At 59.3% G+C, this 19,926-nt stretch overlaps 2 protein-coding genes across 5 annotated transcripts in view; one reads left to right on the top strand and one right to left on the bottom strand.

The window, feature by feature from the left end:
* Positions 1–1,435: 1,435 nt before the first annotated feature.
* Positions 1,436–12,136, top strand: GRIN2C (glutamate ionotropic receptor NMDA type subunit 2C). The gene is made up of 12 exons (XM_075111328.1): positions 1,436–1,859; positions 3,533–4,128; positions 4,654–4,768; positions 5,345–5,556; positions 5,679–5,847; positions 6,226–6,379; positions 7,716–7,841; positions 7,928–8,157; positions 8,345–8,505; positions 9,021–9,208; positions 9,772–10,004; positions 10,407–12,136. The coding sequence occupies exons 1-12, from the start codon at positions 1,452–1,454 to the stop codon at positions 11,820–11,822; spliced, it is 4,008 nt and encodes a 1,335-aa protein (XP_074967429.1). The 5' UTR covers positions 1,436–1,451; the 3' UTR covers positions 11,823–12,136.
* A 3,075-nt stretch (positions 12,137–15,211) lies between these two features.
* The window catches only part of SLC38A12 (solute carrier family 38 member 12), a 46,010-nt gene continuing 41,295 nt past the window's right edge, over positions 15,212–19,926 (bottom strand). For all 4 annotated transcript variants that reach the window (XM_075110986.1, XM_075110984.1, XM_075110987.1 and 1 more), the window contains exon 10: positions 15,212–18,914. In XM_075110986.1, the coding sequence (XP_074967087.1) occupies positions 18,154–18,914 (761 nt within the window). In that variant the 3' untranslated portion in view covers positions 15,212–18,153. The remainder of the gene's footprint in view (positions 18,915–19,926) is intronic.

Genomic DNA, 19,926 nt, shown 5'->3' on the forward strand with positions numbered 1-19,926 from the left:
TGGGGTGCAGGAGGGGGACATAGGGCTCGTGTACCCTGCCACCCTGGAAGGGACAGCCCTGGTGCTCAAATCCACACCGAGCAGCCCTTGCAGGGTGCCCAGCCAGGCAGTCGTTGGGTTTATTTTGTGCATTTTTCAATCCAACACACCGGCTGCGCTTTCGCAGCATGCCAAGGGGTTGGCCATCACTGCAGCATGGAGGGGTGTTGAGGCACGGGTCCCCAGGGCAACCCAGACCCAAAAACCATCCAGACCTCGGCCAGGATCTCCTCTGGCCGTGCCGAGGACGTGTTAAGCAACAGCAGCTTTTAACTGCAAGTGACATTTCCGAGCACCAGCTGGCATCTTGCTGCATGGAGCGACTCCGGCGCGTGGCTGGTGCCACCGTGGAGGGCTGCTTGTCCCCCTCCCCACTGCCCAGCGTGCCACCGGGGTGATGGCCCTGGGGGCAATGGGGATCGGAGGGGCTCTGATGCCCCCGGCTGCAGGTCTCACCGTGGGTCGGTTTTTGCTGGTGGGCTCCGAGGAATGGGTGAGCTCCAAGCCAGGGGTGCATCGCCGTGCCAGGGATGCGTGCCCTCCATGGGGACTGTCACCCTGCCTGCTGCAGGCTGGGCAGCTGGGCACCCACAGTCAGTGGGGAATTGGGCACCTGGCGGGGGAATGTGCCAAAACATCCCCCTGGAGCCTGGATTTGGGGTGCAGCTGGCCGAGACGCAGCGTGGCGGGTGTCCCAGCTGGGCGGGCAATCCCAGTGGGGGACACACACTGGGGGGTAGAGGCAAGAAGGATGGTGTCTATGGGGAAAACTTGGAGACAAGGGGCCAGGCAGGTGCTTTGGTTGGGGTTTGGGAAGCGGCAGCGAGGGGGCTGGGACAGGGGACAGGCAGGGGACCAGCTGCTTCAGTGACAGTGCAATTTGTAAAATCCCAACATGGGGGTTGCAGAGCTGAACCCTCCCTCAAGGGCAAAGCCTTTAAATATTGACAGTGGCTGTCAGCGGTGGAGAGAGGCACCAGGGAGCTTCCAGCTCCTCCTGTCACCTCTTGCTGCTGTCCCCGTCCCTGGCCAAAGGGGCGATAAGGAGCATCATAGCAGTGATGGCTTTTGGAGAGGGGACAGGGCTGGGAGGGGGTGGTGGTGGGAAGGGGGGACAGGCTGGGAAGAGTTAGTGGTTGGTGGGACTGGGGACAAGGGACGTGACACTGGTGTGTACGGTGCGGGGAGCAGCACCTCTATGACCCCCCAGAGGAGCTGGGCTGGCCCTGTGGCCATTGCTCCACCATGCCCAGCCTCCAAAGCGTGAGGGTCCCTCTCTTTCCTTGGGGTCAACCCACCCTGGTGCTGCCCTGGCATGGTGGGGAGGGCTGGGGCGAGTGGGGCCGGAGGTCCTGGAGGGAGGCTGGATGTGAGGGGCTGTGTCCCATCCCGGCAGGGACGCGGCGGTGGACATGGGCAGAGCGCCGGCGCACGCTCTGCTACTGTCAATGGTGCTGGGCTGCTCGGCTGCCTTCACGGACCTCCTGCTGCCGGGCCCCGAGGAGCCAGTGGTCAACGTGGCCGTGGTGTTTGGGGGCACGTCCTACCCCCTGCACATCCGCTCCCGCCTGAGTCCCCAGAGCTTCCTGGACATGCCGCTGGAGATCCACCCCATCACCGTCATCGTCAACAACACCAACCCCAGCACCCTCCTCACCCAGATCTGTGACATCCTTGCCAGTCACAAGATCCACGGCATCATCTTCGAGGACAACGTCGGCACAGAGGCTGTGGCCCAGATCCTTGACTTCATCTCCTCCCAGACCCAGGTCCCCGTCATCAGCATCAGTGGGGGGTCTGCCGTGGTCCTGACCCCAAAGGTGAGGCATTTGCTGGGGGTTATTTCCAGGGAGGAGAGAAACAAGTGATTATTAGAGAGGGGTAGATATGGGATGTGAAATGCTGGAGGGCAGAGGAGCTGCTGGGCTGCAGCACAGGGGGTCATGGGCAGGAATAGGAGGTGGCTGCAGCAGCGTGGCCGACGGGGGTGGTGGGACATGGAGGGGACTTGAAGGAGGGGCCCTGTTGATGGGACATGGGAGAGGACTTCAGTGCCCCGTGGAGTGACCTTCCCTGGTGTCCTGCTTCCCACCCCCTCCAGGCTGTGCCCACCATGGCGTGCCGGGGTCACGGCAGCGGGGCTGCCAGGGCAGCGGCAGGGTCCGCACACCCCTATCCTCCTCCCTCCCCGCCCCACCAGGGCAGGATCCAACCCTGAAATGGCTGGGCAGGCAGCATGGAGAAGCCACTGCAGCAGCAATCTCAGGGGCATCACCAGCCGAGTCGGGATTTTTGGCTTCTCGCTGGCATCAGACTCTGTCGCTGTCACCTCCCTGCCAGGCAGTGCTGGTGGCAAGGAGAGCTGGTGCCAGGCTGGAGGGTGCTGGGTGGGCAGCGATGGCCTGCGGCGAGGCTCCCATCCCTCCTGGGGAGGAGATTTGGGTTATCTCCTCCTGGCTGCTCATCTCACCCTGCCCAGCCTGGGCACCGGAGGGGAACCGGCGCTGGCTCCTTCCCACAGCAGCAGCCCCTGGGGTGGAGACCCTGCCGCTCCTCGGGGCACTGGTTTCATGCTCTGCTTGCCCAGAGGTTTTTGGGGTCTAAACCCCCTGGATGGCACCTCAGCAGCCTTGCCTGCACTGACTGGTGCTCCCGGACCACCCCAGGCTGCTGCTTATTGTGGGTGGGTGGCAGTGGGTGCAGTGGACTTGGGTGGGTGCAGAGGGCTCAGGTGGAGTCCCAAGCAACTGAAAAATAGCCATGGCTTTGCTTTGGTCTGGGTGTTTCTCTGCAGCTTTCTCCAGGGGTTGGGTACTTTGGGGATGGTGGAGGGACCTGTCTGAAGGCTCTACCTCCTCCTCCTCCCATGGGTCCGAGGTCCCCAGCAGCTCCCACTCCCCAGCTTGCACTCCCCACGGCTCAGCCCTCCAGCCAGACCACCAGCCTTGTTGGAAAAACTACTCTGGAGGTGGGGGGGGGGTGTCTGGGTGGCAAAACCCTGCTGCCTGCACGTGACCTTCTGCAAATGCCATTCGCTGAATCATTTAAGACAGAATCAGATCAATTAAGATTTGCTAATGAGAAGCCAGATGGCCGGGGAGGTGAGGTGGGAGGGAAGAGGAGCTGTGTGGGCTTTGGTAGCAGGTAGCGAGTTGAAGCCGGGATGGGATTTATGCTCCTGACAGAGCCCTTGCCCCCCTCCCTCTCCTGGTTTAAGGAGAAATTTTTGGTCTCCTTTGGAGGATGGATGAATTTTTGGTCAAAAAGCGTAGAAATGGAGGAGAGGCCGCAGGGCTTGACCCTTTGCATGGGATGAGGTTCCTTGGCGACCACTGGTGGATCAGTCCCATTTTGGGTGCCTCCAGCCCATGGACCGTGCCAGTTCATGGCTCCCATGAGCTCTTCATGATGCCTAATTCAAGGTGGCTTGCATGGGTGCAAAAGACCTGGACCAGGGTGCCGGGGCAGCCCCTGACCCCTTTTCATCCCACAGGAGCCCGGCTCAGCTTTTCTGCAGTTGGGTGTCTCCATAGAGCAGCAAATCCAGGTGATCTTCAAGGTGTTGGAGGAATACGACTGGGGCTCCTTCGCTGTCATCACCAGCCTCTATCCAGGCTACAACATCTTCCTCGACGTCATCCGCTCCTTCACAGATGCCAGCTACTTTGGCTGGGAGCTGCAGGAGGTGCTCACCTTCGAGATGAGCCAGGAGCGGAGCAGCTCCAGGACACAGCGGCTCCTGCGGCAGATCGATTCCCAGGTCCTCATTGTCTACTGCTCACGAGAGGAGGCAGAGTTCCTCTTTGCCATGGCAGAGCAAGCCGGCCTCGTGGGGCCGGGCTACGTCTGGATTGTGCCCAGCCTGACGGTGGGCAACATGGAGGTGCCACCCACCTCCTTCCCCATCGGCCTCATCAGCGTGGTGACGGAGAGCTGGAAGCTGAGCCTGCGGCAGAAGGTGCGGGATGGGGTGGCCATTATTGCCATGGGGGCAGCCAGCTTCTTCCGAGCCCATGGCTACCTCCCAGAGGTGGGACGGGACTGCTGGGCCCCTGCTGGGGCCGCCGCCACCAACACCAGCTTCTACCGGTGAGGCTCGGGGACCCGCTGGGATGGGTGTGAAATGGAGGGAATGGGGAAATGGAGAAGGAAGGGGCAGGGAAGGAGGAGGATGGAACTGGCAGGTAGGGGGGATGATGCTTGCTGTGGGCTGCAGCTGGTGGTCTGTGCCTCTTGGCTGGGTTTCTCCTGGAGCATCTCCCCAGAGCAGCCCTTGCCATTTCCTCCGCTTCTCTGTGACCCAGGACCCACAGGGGTCTCGGGAGGGGGTTCACAGCTCTGCTTTGCAGTGCAGACGTGGCACTTTGGGGCTGCTGTGGCAGTCTGTGCATCCTCAATGCTGCAGTGGTCCATCCCCAGTGCCTCCTTGCAGGGCTTTCTCCAGCTCCCTGCTGCCCCTTGCACAGGGGCTCAACCTGGTTCCCAGCTCTCAGCCCCATCTCTCCATGGGACCTGTAGCAGCCCAGTTGGAGCTGGAGGAGGAGGAGGAGGGCTGTCTGGGGCTGTGCTGCACAGCCCCACAGCCAGGCGCTTACCGGCACTGTGTCCCACCAGGCACCTCCTCAACGTGACATGGGAGCACAGAGACTTCTCCTTCAATGAAGGCGGCTACCTGGTCAGGCCCACCATGGTGGTCATCTCGCTCAACCAGCACCGGCTCTGGGAGATGGTAGGACCCCCGGATCCCCCAGAACAGGCACACGGTGGGGGGTGGCTGGGCAGGGTGAGCCTGGGGCGATGCACAGGCTGGGATCCCACCCTGGAGCAGCAAAACCCATAGCTAGAACCAAAAATATCCATGGTGGCATGGTGGGGCTTTGTGGCAATGCCAGGCACCAAAGTTCTGCCAAGGACTGTGTTTTTCCCCTGGCAATTTGGCTGAAAATTTCCAAAAGAGGCAAAACTGCAGCTGCCCTCCTCTGGAGAGCAGCAGCCAAACACCTAGACATGAAACAAGCTGTGTGGAGGTTTTTTTTTTCCTAGTTCAAAAGTATTTTGGGTGAAGTTTGGCCAGGTTTGTGCTCACCCAAGCCCAGTGCTTGGGACTCAGGAGGAAACACCTTGCTCTGTGGTCTGTGGGTACGTGGGGAAAGGGATGCTGAGATGGGTCTCTCCATGGCTGAGTTCCAGCCTAATGATGCTCCGGGAAAACGAGCCCCAAAGTCAGGGGGAGGATGGACACAGGACCCCGTTTGACCCCCAGAGCCCCTTGCCGAAGTGACGGTGCGCTCTCCCTCGGGGGCAGGTGGGCAAGTGGGAGAAAGGCATCATCCACATGAAGTACCCGGTATGGCCCCGCTACGGCTCCTTCCTGCAGCCTGTGGCCGATAACCGCCACCTAACGGTGGCCACACTGGAGGAGAGACCCTTTGTCATCGTGGAGAACACGGACCCCAGCACCGGGGTCTGCGTGCGCAACACCGTGCCCTGCCGCAAGCAGACCAACTCCTCCCAGAGGTGAGCAGTGAGGCTGGAGCTCGGCATTTTTGGCCACCGCTCCCCGGGCACGTGGTGTGGACCACCAGCATACTCAGAGCATCTTTGGTTGGTCCAACCCATTTTTCCTGGTGTGGTTTCAGTGGCGATGGCCTCGTGGATCCCTACACCAAGCTGTGCTGCAAGGGCTTCTGCATCGACATCCTGAAGAAGCTGGCCAAGGCGGTGAAGTTCTCCTACGACCTCTACCTAGTGACCAACGGCAAACACGGCAAGATTGTCCGCGGGGTCTGGAACGGCATGATTGGTGAGGTAGGGGTGGTCATGGCTCGGACCCCACTTTCAGCCCTCCCTGTGGGGCACTGCTCGCTCGGGGCATGCCCAGACCTGGGGCTTTCCTGCCGGAGGTGGGGTCAGGGTGCCTGCGGTGGGACTCTGGGCAGGGGACAGCTCGGCGTGAGCTTATGGGCAAGGCTTGGTGGAGGAGAACGGGGAGGGAGTCAGCTGAACATTTATGACCCCACAGCTGTTTGAGTTTGTGTCACTGGTCATTTGAGTAGCAAATATTAAAAAAAAAAAAGACAAAAGTCAAGGTTGGAAACGCTGGAGATGAGGAAATGCCTGGGGGAGGTGGTCTGGGTCCCTCTGTCTGTCCATCTGCCCATCCGAGACCACCTGCCCCTTCCCCAGGTGTACTACAAGCGTGCGGACATGGCCATCGGCTCCCTCACCATCAACGAGGAGCGCTCTGAGATTGTGGACTTCTCCGTGCCCTTCGTGGAGACGGGCATCAGCGTCATGGTGGCCAGGAGCAACGGCACCGTCTCCCCCTCGGCCTTCCTGGGTGAGCTGTGTGTCCCTCCATCTGCCTGTCTGTCTGTCTATCTGTCCGTCTGCAGGTTCAGCCCACGCTTCTTACAAATGCAAATTAGAAATATTGTTTCTCTTTAATAACTTTTAAGAAGAAAAAGCCTAAGTCATAAGGGAAGGAGATTGTGCTGCCGGCTTTGGGGCTTCCTCCTCCCCTCGCCTGAATAATCCCTTTATTACAGAGACGGAGACTGGGATCGGTGGTTTCCTCCTCTTCATTACTTGTGTGGAGGAGGGAGGACAGGGACGTGTCAGGAGATAAGGCAGGCATTTGCCAGCTCTGAGTTCTGCTCTGGGGATCCTTTCTCTGCCACCATCACCAGAGGCCGTGGCTAAGCTGGGTGTAGGAAACCACTGGTGCTAAAAGTTTTGTTTAATGAGTTTTAAAAAAGCAAAGCTGCAGCCTAGGAAGGGGAGGAGACTGGCCAAGGTCGTCACAAAATTCAGCCTGAGCACTCGGGCAGGGCTTGAGGCTCTTGGCAAGGGCACAGTGGCGGTGCCCCAGCTTGGTCCTGGCTCCCGCGTGGGGAGGGTGAGCGTGGGCATGGGTGGGTGTGGGTGCCAGGGATGTTGTGGGGTGCAGGACTTCATCAGCCTGGGCGTGTCTTCCCCCATCCATCCCCCCCACGCTGCAGGGCTCAATCCCCCCCTGAAGCAGGGGTCACCTTGACCGGCCCCAGGGACAGATGGAGCACCCTGCCCTGGTTCGGCGGGGCCAGGTCCACGGACCCCGCGCTGCCGCCTCCCGCGCTAATGAGCCGCATCCCCATCAGGGGAGGCCTCTCCTCCCTGACAGCGAAGGACGTGCTGACAAATGGACCTCAGCAGCCGCATGTCGAGGGCTCGGATGCATCCCCACCGCTCCCGCCGCCCCGTCCCGGCTCATCCCGGGCAGGCAGGGGCTCACCACCCACAACCAGGGGCTGAGCAGGGCCAGGGGGCTGTTCCGTGCCCGGTGCAGGCATGGCAGGCATGATCCCATGGCCGGAGCCATTGCAAGGGACAACCCGTGATCCCGTGGGAAACCCTCCTGCCGATGACCCTGGAGATGGGCACTGTCTCATTAGCACCTCCCCATTGATGAAAGCTTGATTTTATTTAGGCAGGGAAGTGTGGCTGCATCCCCCCATCTTGCAGCATCCCCCTTCCCTCCTGATGTCGTGTGGATCTGCTCGGCCGCGGTGCTGCCAGCCCAGCTCCTCTCTGAGGAGGGGCAATATTCAGGAGAATAAGCCCCATTCCTCAGGGAGGGCTCCTGGGGGTCCCATGGGATGTGCCGGTGGGCTGATGGGGTCCCACTTCCCTTGCAGAGCCCTACAGTCCAGCCGTGTGGGTCATGATGTTCGTGATGTGCCTCACCGTAGTGGCCGTCACCGTCTTCGTGTTTGAGTATTTCAGCCCTGTCGGCTACAACCAGAACCTCACCAGCGGCAAGAGTGAGTGGGGGAGGCGGGAGCTGGGGCGGGGGGCACACATCCCCAGCCAGGCTGACGGCTGTCCCCTCCGTCCCCTGTCCCTGCAGGGCCGGGAGGTCCCTCCTTCACCATTGGCAAGTCGGTGTGGCTGCTGTGGGCGCTGGTCTTCAACAACTCAGTGCCCATCGAGAACCCCAAGGGCACCACCAGCAAGATCATGGTGCTCATCTGGGCCTTCTTCGCTGTCATCTTCCTCGCCAGCTACACTGCCAACCTGGCTGCCTTCATGATCCAGGAGCAGTACATTGACACCGTGTCTGGGCTGAGCGACAGGAAGGTGGGGCTGACGATTGGGCTGGGATCCCTAATAAAATAACAAGGCTTTTTGGGTGGGGAGAAGTCCCCAGGTGTCACTGCCAGAGGCTGGGCATGGGTGGGTGGGTGGAGGGCTGGCTGTGGGGAGGGGGGACATGGCAGGGACACGGACCCCTCGTGATGCCACCCCCCGGGGCTCCCCATTGCAGTTTCAGAAGCCACAGGAGCAGTACCCCCCGTTCCGCTTTGGCACCGTCCCCAACGGCAGCACCGAGAGGAACATCCGCAGCAACTACCCTGACATGCACACCCACATGGTGAAGTACAACCAGCGCTCCGTGGAGGATGCCCTCACAAGCCTCAAAATGGGGTATGGCTCCCCCAAACGGGCTACGGCTCCCTAGCATGGGGTACAGTGCCTCCCAGCTGGGGTAGGGCTTCCTCAACTGGGGTACAGCCCCACTCCTCAAGTGACATATGGGCTCCCCAGGCTGGGTATGGCTCTCCCAGATGGGGCAATGCTCTGTGCTGCTTCCCTGCATGGGATACGGGCCCCCCCAGATAGGGTACAATCCCCTCAAATGGGGTAGATCTCCATACAGCTCCCCCTAAGAGGGATGCAGCCCCTCCCAGATGGGGTATGGCTCCCCAGATGGGGCACAGCCCCCCCAGATTGGGTACTTCCCCCCCAAGTGGGGTTACGGCTCTCCAAGATGGGGCAGAGATCCCCCAAAGAGGACACAACCCCCACCAGATGGGCTATGGCTGTCTGAAAAGGTGTACAGATCCCCCAAAATGGGGTATGGATCCCCCCAAAAGGGGTGCAGTCCCAAAAAAAAGGGCTGCTGGGCCCCCTCCTCACCCTCCCTCCTGGTTTCGGGGCAGGAAGCTGGATGCCTTCATCTACGATGCAGCGGTGCTCAACTACATGGCGGGCAAGGACGAGGGCTGCAAGCTGGTGACCATTGGCAGCGGGAAGGTGTTTGCCACCACGGGCTACGGCATCGCCCTGCAGAAGGACTCACGCTGGAAGCGAGCCATCGACCTGGCCCTGCTCCAGTTCCTGGGAGATGGTAGGTGCCTGGGTGAGATTCTTGCTAGCCATGGTCCCATCCTCACCTTACCCCTGCCCTGCAAATTAACCCAGGGACCAGGCGTCACTGTCTGCCCCTTCCCCGGCATGGGTGGCTTTGGTCCCCAGACCCAGCACAGCCTCCGTGGCTTGCTGCAGGATGCTACCGAGGGGCTGGGGTCAGATGGTCTTCTCCAACAGCTCCTTTCAGGTGACATTAAATCCAGCAGCTTCTCTCCAGATGGGTGCTGGGGGGTTGTTCCTTTTGGGGTCCCTCCTCTCCTTGCAGGCTGTAAAATCCTGGAGATGGCCATGAGCAAAATCTGAGTGTCAGGAGGAGAAGCCTGGGAGGGGACAGCAAGCACAGCTGGCAACTGACTGGTGGGATGCTCAGGCCAAGGGCAGCAGCAAGGACTACGCTGTAACAGCTCCAGGGGCTTGGGGGTGGCTTTCTCCTCCTCCAGCCATGGTGGGGTGGGGATGGGCAGGGGCTGTGCTTGGGGAGACGATGCCCTGGGGGAGTATTTTCATCCCCCCCCTTCCGCTGTGTGTTTCTGGCCCCAGGCGAGACCCAGAAGCTGGAGACAGTTTGGCTGTCAGGGATCTGCCAGAATGAGAAGAACGAGGTGATGAGCAGCAAGCTGGACATCGACAACATGGCTGGGGTTTTCTACATGCTGTTGGTGGCCATGGGGCTGAGCCTGCTCGTCTTCGCCTGGGAGCACCTCGTCTACTGGAAGCTGCGTCACTCCGTCCCCAAGTCCCACAAGCTTGACTTTCTCCTGGCCATCAGCAGGGTGAGTGATGCTGCCGGAGGCCCTCACAGGGCCCAAATGTCCTCCCACGGTGACATGGGGATGGGCACGGCTTGGTGGGCATCGTCCTTTCGACCCGCACGGGAGGGACTGGAGATGTTTGTGCTGCTGTGAGCTCTTGGGTGGGGAGAAAAGCCAGGTTTTGGGGAGAGGGCTCAGCCCTGGGAATGACCCTGCGTCCATATCCGCACCCCTGGGGAAAGGGGTGATGGAGGATGTTGTCACCCACCCTGGCAGTGCTGGGTGATGCTGGGCATGGGTCATGGCTGCTGTCAAGACATCTCAGCCTCAGCAGCGTCATCTCGGCTCAGCAGGGTGGGTTCACAGCTGCAGGACCCCAGTGACCCTGCTGATGGTGGCCCCCCCACCCCCTTCTCTCCGCAGGGCATCTACAGCTGCTTCAGTGGGGTGCAGACGCTGGCGAGCCCCAGGCGGGCACCCACGCCCGACGTCACCGCCAGCTCAGCCCAGGCCAACGTGCTGAAGATGCTGCAGGCGGCAAAGGAGATGGTGTCGACGGCCAGCGTGGGCGGCTCGCTGGAGCAGGCCACCCGCACCATCGAGGACTGGAGCAGCCACAGCGAGCGCCTCCAGACCACCTTCTCCCTGAGGACACCCCAGCTTGTGGTGCAGAACAGCACCGGCGCCCACCGGGCCCCCTCCTCTGGCCCAGCCCCACTCGAGAGGCTGGGGAGAGCCTCTGCTCCCAAGGGTGCTCCCATGGGGCTGCCGCTGCCCCAGCCCATCCCCGTGGACTCCCGGCTGCCCAGGGAGGAGAAGTGGAGAGGGGCGAATGAGCGTGTTCCCCACCTCCTCCACCCCCTGAAGTTTCGGGGTGGCTGTGCGGGGGATGAAGCCCTCCCCAGTTTCCCCCACCTCCTGGTGAAGACCTCCCCAGGGGGGGATTTTGGGGAGCAGGCACTGGTGGGGAATCACATTGGGGCTCCCCTCCCACCCCCCACATCCCCCAGGGACCTCCCGCCACCGGACATATACAGGGAGCACAAGCGGCCGTCGGGGCGGGGGGACCGGCTGCAAAACAACCCCCTGCTCCAGGGGGACGGGGGACATGGGGGCTTGGGGACACTGCCCCAGCCGCTCTCGGCAGCAGAGAAGAGGCGGGAGGTGGGCAGCCCCTTCCTGCCCTCATCCTGCCCTCGTGGAGCCTTCCTCAAAGCCACCAGGACTTGCAGAGCCGGGGTTGAGCCGGCCTGGCCGGAGGCTGTGGTGGTGGAGCGGGAGAAGCGGAGCCGGCGGGCGAGCTCGTCCAGGGTGCCCGGGGAGCGGGGCGAGAAGCGGTGTCCCGGGGGGCTGCGGCGCTGCGGCACTGCCCGACCACCTGCCCGCGCCGACGTGCCCGACCTCTTCCCCGAAGCTGAGGCCGGCTACGGCTGTGGCCCCCGCTGCCCCCAGGCCACTGGCCGGCTGGCACCACGCTCACCCACAGCCAGGCTGCCGTCCTACCGGGAGGCTTGCCGGCAAAACCCCCGTGCCACCGCCACCGTGCCGGCATGCACATCGTACGCCTGCATGAACTCCTATGCCAACCTGCCCCTCTACCTGGGGCACCTCTCGCGGGGGTCCCCGCCACCCCATGAGCACCCCGGGGTGCCGGTGGGCTGCAGCCGAGCGGCCGGGCGCTGGGACAGCGGCTGCAGAGACTGTGGGAGGCGTGGGGAGCCGGCTTTGCCACGGTCGGCGGGGACGGAGAGGAGGAACCCACTGGCGGCCCGTGGGGTGATGAGTCCCTGCGCCGGCGGGTCCTGGCGGCGGGTCTCCAGCCTGGAGTCGGAGGTGTGATGGGGGGGGCTCTGCACCCCTCTGCCTGCCCTTTGCCCGGCTGTCCCAGCGGGCCAGCCAGCACCTCCTGGCCAGGCCCCAGCCTCCTGGGGTCCTGCACTACTGGCAGTGGGATGCTCCAAGCGGCTCGGCGGGTCCCGTGCGCTTTGGGGGGGATCAGAGGAGCCTGGCGGGGGCTGGGGCGCGCTGGCTTGGGCTCTCCCCGCAGGCAGGGCTGGCACTGGGGACACCAAACTCATTGCCGTCGCGTTTTGTTTTCATTTAAGGGACTCGAAACACCATGTCCAGGTCATTAAAAAGACATTTTCAGCTGGCTGGGGACCCTTCTTCCATCCACCGGCGATGAGCCCAGGCTGCCCTTGGCTTCAGCCCGTCACGGGGTGCTCACCGTCCTGCATGCCCTTGCCCCGCTTGCATCCCTTTACTGCTGAGCCCCAGCACAGGCTCGTCCCATTGGCATCAGGCAGGCAAAGGAAAATGGCAACTCATTAAAACCTGCTGAGGGATAATTACTTAGGAGGCACCAGCCTGTGCTGAGGCTGGAGCAGAGCACCAAAGCTGGAGTTCCTGCACCCCGCTTGGGTTTTGGGGTGCTGGACACAGATGGCCGCGAGCTCGGGTCAGTGATGCTCCCACGGCTGCAAACTGGCAGCCCAGCACGGAGCTGCGGCGTGGACTGGCAGCCCCGGGAAGGATGAGAAAGGGAAAAAAAAAATTCCTCCACCTTCCTGGGGCTGACGGAGCCATAAATCAGGTGCAATAGATGAGCTGGGATTAATTCTTCTCTTGCTGTACATGTCTAACACAGCCCCCTCCCTGCGGGGGTGTGGGCAGGGGCGGCCGTGATTCACAGGCAGCACCGGGCAGGGGAGAGGAGTTTCGGGAAGGGGGAGCCAGGGGCCCTCGGGGCAGCGGCCGTGGCTTTGCCGGGGCAGTGCCAGAGGTATGCAGAGCTGCCCGTGGCAGGCTGGCAGGCCGTCCCAGGGAGACGCCAACCCTCAGCCCCATCTCCCAGCTGGTCTGGCATTGCCTGCCTGGATACCCGTCCCCCCGAGAAGCTGCTCTAAAGCACCATTATTTTAATTTTTTTCCTATTTAAAAGCAGCCGTTGGGGTCAATGGCAGCCACCGGGCAGCCGGGGCCAGTAACAGCGAGGGGACGATGGCAGGGGCTGCTCCAGGACACCCAGACCTGGGAACGGCTGCAAAACCCCAGAGAGGTCTGGAAGGACCCAACCGTGTGTGGCCTAGGGTCAAAAGCACTGGCAATGGCTGTCTGTCCATCCGTCTGTCCGTCAATCTATCCACCCATCTGTCTGGGGTTAAATCCAGCCAGTCCCCCCGCCCCATCCCCCAGACTGGCTGCCATCACATGCCGGTGCCGGCACTTTAATTCCCTTTACTTATTTATCATTGCAATTGTCTCTTAATTGCTTTGGCAGCCCCTCCGAAGCCTCCTGGCGAGGGAGGGAGGTGCTGCTATATAAATAAAGGCCATAAATAAATAAATGGGGTTGAAGTTTCGGGGAGCCTTGCTGGGCTGCCCCAGGCGATGGCACCCATTTGCCCAGGACAGCCATCACCAGCTGGGTGCCCCGGATGCCCCTGGGGGGTGACAGGCTGGTCCCCAGGAGGTTTCAATGTACCCTGAGGAGCTTTTCCTCCAAATTGTGGCTTTCTGGCCCAAGGAAGCCAGCACACACAGAGCTGCACCTTCGGGGTCGAGGGCCTGAGCTGGGGTTGGGGCTGTGAGAACAAAAGGAACCAGAAAAGGGAAAAAAAAAATGTCAAAAATCCCCAACCCACGTTTTAGATTAATTAGTGATGTCCCCGGTGACTCAGCAGAGGCCAAATGGATTTGCTTTATGTTTTATTGAAGGGCTTTGCTGCGGGAGGCTGAGGGCAGCGAGGGATGGGGGAATCAGGGGTGCCGTGGGTGCTCCCAGGGGAAGTGGCCCCAGGGGTGGGTGTCAGCACCCTCTGTAAGGCCAGGGCCATCCTGGGTGCCCAGTGCCCAGGTCCCTGCCATGGTGGTGGCATTTGCATAGCACCTCTATGTGCTAATTGGGATGGAAGAACACTGGTTGTCTCCCATTCCTGGTGCTGGGCGCTGGTGGGAGAGGAGCCGAAGGGGGCACGGGGGAGCGAGCAGCCCGGAGAGGGTGGGAGCTGCCTGATCCCCCCCGACTGAGGAAGGGCTGAGCTGCTCCCACAGCATCCCCTTGCCCCGGCGTGCACCAGGGACAGATGTACAGGGAAAGAGCAGCCTGGAAGCACCCTCTGTCTGGGCTTTCCAAAGCAGGGGTTGGGCAGTTTAGTGCTTAACAGCCGCTGAGGGATATTATTTCTTTTTGGTGAAATTGTCTAATCAATCACTTTTTAATTCAGGCGGCTCTGGCACCCGTGCCGCCCTGGGACGCTGCGGGCTGCCGTTTATGTACAAAGAGAAATACGGCTGGCTCAGTGCTGGCCACCTGCCTCCTGGGCTCGACAACGGCCTCCCCCGGCACGTATCATTTTCACTGCCCCCATCGCTCGGCATCGCGCGACCCATCGTCCTGAGGAAAGCGGGCACAAGGCAGGCCAGCGCAGGTCAGCCACGGGGAGGCGGTTTCCCATGGCAAGGACGTGCGGGTGCACTGACGTGTGGAGATGGTGACTTGGGTCAGGGCAGGGGGAACTGCTAAAATCACAAACCAGAAAAGATACAAGGCCAGGAAAGTGTTGGTGCCTGTACAGGGAGAGCAGGGTGCTGCCAGGCCTGTGCCCAAGGCTGCTCAAGGGAGATAAACCCCCCCCCAAGTGACATGCTGCTCCTCGGTGATGCTCAAGCCTCACCTAAACCTGCCCCTCAGGCTCGAGGTTTATATTTTCCCTTCTCTGGCTGTTGCTTTTCAAAGTGCTGCAAAAGACCAAATCCCTCCCCGATGCCAGTTTGGTCTCAGATTTATGGCCCAAGCCCCAAAATCCTCTGCTGCTTGTGAGATCCTTTGAGAGAATCACAGCAGAAAGTGTTTATTTCCATCATAAAGATCTGTTTTAATATTTTAACATAAATCAAGCTGCGCTTTATGGGTGATAATAAATTTGTTGGCAGAAACTGCCTTTGCAGCCCGAGGCAGTGGAGCAATTCAGTTTGTTTGGTTTTAAGTGTAAGGAGCCGTATTGAGAAGGAGAAAGTGCAGCTGTTTTAACTGAGTTTGCAGTTACCGCCCAGCGTAGCAGGAGGCTAACAGAGAAGAAGAGGTGAGGGTCTCCATTAGCCTCTCCGCTTGCCATTTCTCCTCGCCCTGCAGCCCCATCAGTCACGGCCGTCCCCTCCAGGAACAGCGGCTCAGTGCACGCACGGGGGGAGGAAGGAGGTGGAAAAAGAAGCCAGACTAAACCAGATGTATAATGTGCACTTTATTGGTTTTAATTCCATTTTTTGAAAACTAATTACAGTCAGGACAAGCATCACGCGAGAATCTGTAATAATGAATTGTTAGTGTTGGTAACAGCCAAATAAAAATTAGACTAATTCGTGATGGGCGAGAGGAGGGAGGCTCCTGCCCCATGCCGAGCTGGGGTCACCCAGCGTACCCCAGCCAGCGCTGGCTCCACCGAGCCCTCCCCCTCCCGCTTTCTCCAGTAATTTTTAAGGCATCGCTATGTCATGTTTTGTATGAAAAATGTTCTCTCTGCCATAGAGCTTCTTTCCGTTAATCACCCCAATTCCTTGGATAGATTTGTTTTGCTGCTGTGCAAGGACAGCGGGTGTCAGGGAATTTGCCGTTTTTTATTTAAGAAAGCGCTCGTGCTCCTTCTCGGTAAGGTACCGCGGCAAAGGCTGGGGCCGGGATGTGAGCCCTCACCCTGCCGCTGCATCCAGAACCTGGATCCAAGCAGCTCTTAGAGGTAAGGCCCCTTAGAAGTCACTGCCACAGACCGCGCCGAGGAGGAGAGGTGGTCACCCAGGCCAGGGGAGAGAAGGCACATCTTGAGCGGTAGGAGATGGCAGGCGAGAGTGCGCCAGGCTGGGCTCCCTCTCCTCCCACCCCAGGCGAGGCAGGTAGGAGGCTGCGCTGTGTGAAACAGGGAGGACGGGAGGGAGCCCAAGGGCAGCCCTAAGAGGGGAAGGAAGGATGGGAGGAGATGGAAAAAGAGAGAACGGCCCCGTTCTCTGGCTGGCACTGAAATGTGAAGGCGAGAGATTGAAATGGGCGCTTGAAGGGACAGAGGCTGAGCCAAGCGCGTTGCAGACCACGGGCAGCCCAGGGCAGGCAGTGCAGTGGGAAGGGCCTCGGCCCCCTCCATAAACCCACACGTGTGCACTTGTGCAGAGGAACAGCTCCGGCAGCCTCTCCAGCTTTCCAAAGGCTCATTTCATCAGCATTAAATTCCTCCCTCCGGCTCTGCCCAGCTCCCAGCTGCCTCGCAGGTGGCTCCCGGCTCACCCCATGAATTTGCCCTCCAACCAACTCTTCCCAAACCAGCATCAGCTACTTGTAAAGTAACTTGTTAATTTGGCACTGAAAATGCCACATCGGTTTCCTGGAGCACTTGGGGATGTTTAAATTCACTAGGGGGGGCTGCCGACGCCTGTTTAGGATCAAGGTGGAGGGGAGGCAAACAGTCCCCCTGCATCCTCTCCAAGCAGCTCAGCAAGGACATAGTGGCAGTCGGTGCTCAGGCTCGAGAGGTGCAGGGTTTTGCTTTAAAAGCCATGAAGTGTTTTTATGCAGCTTCAGGTACTTGCATATTCCCCCAGGAGGAGCACTTCAGGTCATATGGAAACTAGAAAGTCCTACTTGAAAACAGAGCTTGATTAAAAAGAGCTGCAGTTCAAAGCTTGCTTTAGTGAGCGGTGACACTTAATATTGCAGCAAGTGCAGAGGGCAAGAGGATCTAACATAAGTGACGTGCACCTGGCTTTGAACCTGCTTTAATAAGTGGGGCTTAAAATATTTCAGGTGAAAACTTCTGAAGTTCTTCCTTTTGTTAGGAAAGCCCAGACGACATTTGCCCAAGGGCCTCAGAGCACAGGACCCAGCGCTGTTTGACACCGTCTCGTATTATAGTGACCACCAGCAGCCTCGAAAGCAGAGGCTCACCTAGAGCACTGGGTGCTGAAGGTAACAGGCAGCCCAATTCTCAGAGAAGCTGAGCAGGAGCAGCCCAAAGCACACCTCAACCCTGTGCAGAAAGAGAAGAGGGCGGATTCAAGCCCAGTTCGAGCAGGGCTTCAGTTTCCGCTCCCCCACCACACCTGGGAGCTCTGCTCCTGCAGGCAGGCACGGCTGAGCCCAGGCACTGCCGCTTCCTCCTGGCACCAGCCCATTCCCTCGAGTTAACACCCACCTTGTTTCAAGGCTAATTACCCAGCGCAGGAGACTGGAAACACATCAGTGCGCACAGCCAGAGCTCCTGCAGGCCTCACGCGTGTCGGGACTGGGTAATTAGCACCTCCCCAGCCCACACGAATCCTGACCACTGGAGTCAGAGCCAGGCCCGTGCAAAGGTGAGGGAGGGAGACTGGCTCTGCCATGCGGGAGCCGAGGGAAGCGAGGCTGCAGTTCCCTTTCCAGGGGCAAAGAGCTGCATCCCTGCACGCGTTGGGGCATTGCTCTGTCCGGCTGGGGCAGCCACAGCACAGGAGAACAGGATGAGGAGTGTGAATGTAAACTCCTGGGCTGGAGAAATCCAGCTCTAAGCAAAAGATCCCAGATCCCAGGCGATCCGTGGTGCACAGACAGGTTAATGCCTCTAGAAAAAGAAAATGTAACAGCACAAAATTATTTTCTTCTGAACTAGGCCTATTCCCACCCTAATTTCTTCCCTCAGCTGGCACAGGAGGTTGGTTTGAAGTGGTCTCAGCAGAAAGAAGAGACTCAGTTCTCCCAAACTCCTACCAGGTTCTGCACAGCACACCCCTGCCTCTGGGAGAAGGAACATTTAGCCGACCAGTGTAGTGAGCAGCCAAGGCTGTCTGCTCTCCTGTGTGCCGAGACCTGCAGCACACAGAGAGCCGCTGTAGGGACGGCAAAAGTGATGCTCCAACAGAGCTGAAGGCAGAAACGGCTGGACACTGGCTAATCGTGCAGGCTGCCAAGGGCTCAGCCCCGTGGCTTTGTAGAGTGAGTCTGAGAATAAGGATTGTAACAAGGCTGGGTCCACTCCATCCACACCCAAAATGGAGTGAAGAAAGTCTGTGTCCAGGTCTAAACCTGTGCCACCAAGCCGATGGCCTGGAAACCTCCCTTCACGCTGCCTCTCCCCGCTCCACAGTCCCAGAAGGGGAGCTGAAATGCTGAAGTCTCTGGAGCCCCGGGGGAGCATGCCGCTACCCCCAGTCAGAGTTTTGACTCGCTCAGGACAATGTTTGCTGTCACAAAGACAAAGCAAGAAAAGCCCCATATGAGCACGAACACAATCCAGAAGGTGTGTCGGAAAGGGGAGAGGTGCTTGTTAACCGTTCCGCTGCCGAAGACCAGCTGAGTGTCCTTCCGACTGCAGTATGCAAGGAAAGCTGGAATGAGATATTGGATCCCATTCCCTGCATAGGCTCCTGTGATCCCCACCAAGGACTCCAGATCGTGGGTGCAGAAAGCCACCAGCACTGGGGGAATCAGCGTGATGGCAGGAAAGACAATCCTATCCACCACCCACGGGTAGGTCCCCCCTTCTCTGTGGAAAAGGGTCTTCCAGTTGTTGCGCAGGGTCACTGCGATGATGGGGAAGTTGGTGCTGATGGTGAAGACGGGGAAGAGGCCCAGGAAGTAACGAATGAAGGCGACGTTGATGATCTCGCAGTTGGTGAAGTTGAGCGTGTACATGTCCATGAGGGTGTCATTGCGGAAGCAGTAAATGGCAGTGAAGGACAGGAGGCTGTAGAAAGCCAGGATCAGGATGTAATCGAGCAGCACAAGCTTGTTGACATGCTTCTTCTTGGAGATGGGTGTGATGAGGGATGGCAGGGAGTGCTGGCACATGAAGGAGTAGACGCACACCCCAAAGAGATTGCGGATACCCGACAGCTGGGCCATGGACGGGTGACCTTCAGCTTGGCCTCTGCTGATGCGGATGAGGGCCAGAATAATCATGAGGATGAAAGCTAAAGAGAGAGAAGGTTTCAGGTCAAGCCCAGGTCTGCACTCCCCACAACCCTCCCCCCATCGGCACCGGCAGTCTTGGCACCAGCTCCCTCCTGCTCCACTAGAGCATCTCCTTATCTGTGGAGAAGGTGGTACATCAAAGGCAAGGCACATGAGAATTAATCACGACTTGCTTTCAGCACTACTCAGCAGATGAGGGACAGGCTCAGGACTGCCTTTGGCAGGCATCTCCCTCCAGTGTCCTTCTTGCAGGGACACCCTCCCACCCTCGACAGCAAACGGTTGCTCTGGGCCCTTCAGAAGTGCAACACTAACACGGCTGGCTGAGCCCATCGCCCTCAAGGGTCTCGGTCCATGGATGCTTCTGTCACACACCTTGGCTAAACATTACCATTTAAAAACGCCTTCGAGGTGTTTGAGCTTTGACCTCTAAAAGAAAAGACTACATCTGACTGCAGTCAGCGCCAGGAATATTCCGACACATTTGCAACCGGACTAATGTTTCCAAGACCTCACCTATGTACGCAGGCAGATGTGCGGGAGCAGCAGCTACTACCGAGCTTTTCTGTCCCTGTGATCTGTCAAGCACGAGAGAGCAAGAACTAGCCAGCCATTTCCCGGGCAGGAGGAACAGGCTGTCTGTAGTTAATCCCAGGGTGGAGAAGCCAGTCTGGAAGGGACTAACGCAGCACTGAAAGATTGCTATTAAAATTCATCACTTCTAGGCACAAAGTCTGCTCGTCTACCCTTCACTTATGTCAGGGAAAAGCCTAACAACATTTTACAAAGCTTATCACAACAAAGCAACGTGCTATGGACAAAAAATGAATTGAGGAGATTGGGCTAATGCCCTTATTTACTTCACTGGTGGAAATTTGAGCCAGAAGCAGTTACTGCTAGACTGTTATTCCTAGCATGGCACATAAAACCAGCAGAAAACGAATTCTGGTGTCACAGAAATCCCATCAACCTGGGAAAGATGATCACCAGCTGCTGGAATTAACAAGAAAC

The sequence above is a fragment of the Phalacrocorax aristotelis genome, chromosome 16 (assembly GCF_949628215.1).
Source record: "Phalacrocorax aristotelis chromosome 16, bGulAri2.1, whole genome shotgun sequence".
NCBI lineage: Eukaryota > Metazoa > Chordata > Aves > Suliformes > Phalacrocoracidae > Phalacrocorax > Phalacrocorax aristotelis.

Bases quoted from the DNA above. Each gene is read 5' to 3' on its own strand.
- GRIN2C (XM_075111328.1), top strand. From the start codon at position 1,452: ATGGGCAGAGCGCCGGCGCACGCTCTGCTACTGTCAATGGTGCTGGGC. The intron at 8,158-8,344 runs GTGGGGCTGACG...TCCCCATTGCAG, and splicing joins CTGGGCTGAGCGACAGGAAG to TTTCAGAAGCCACAGGAGCA. The intron at 9,209-9,771 runs GTAGGTGCCTGG...TTCTGGCCCCAG, and splicing joins GCTCCAGTTCCTGGGAGATG to GCGAGACCCAGAAGCTGGAG.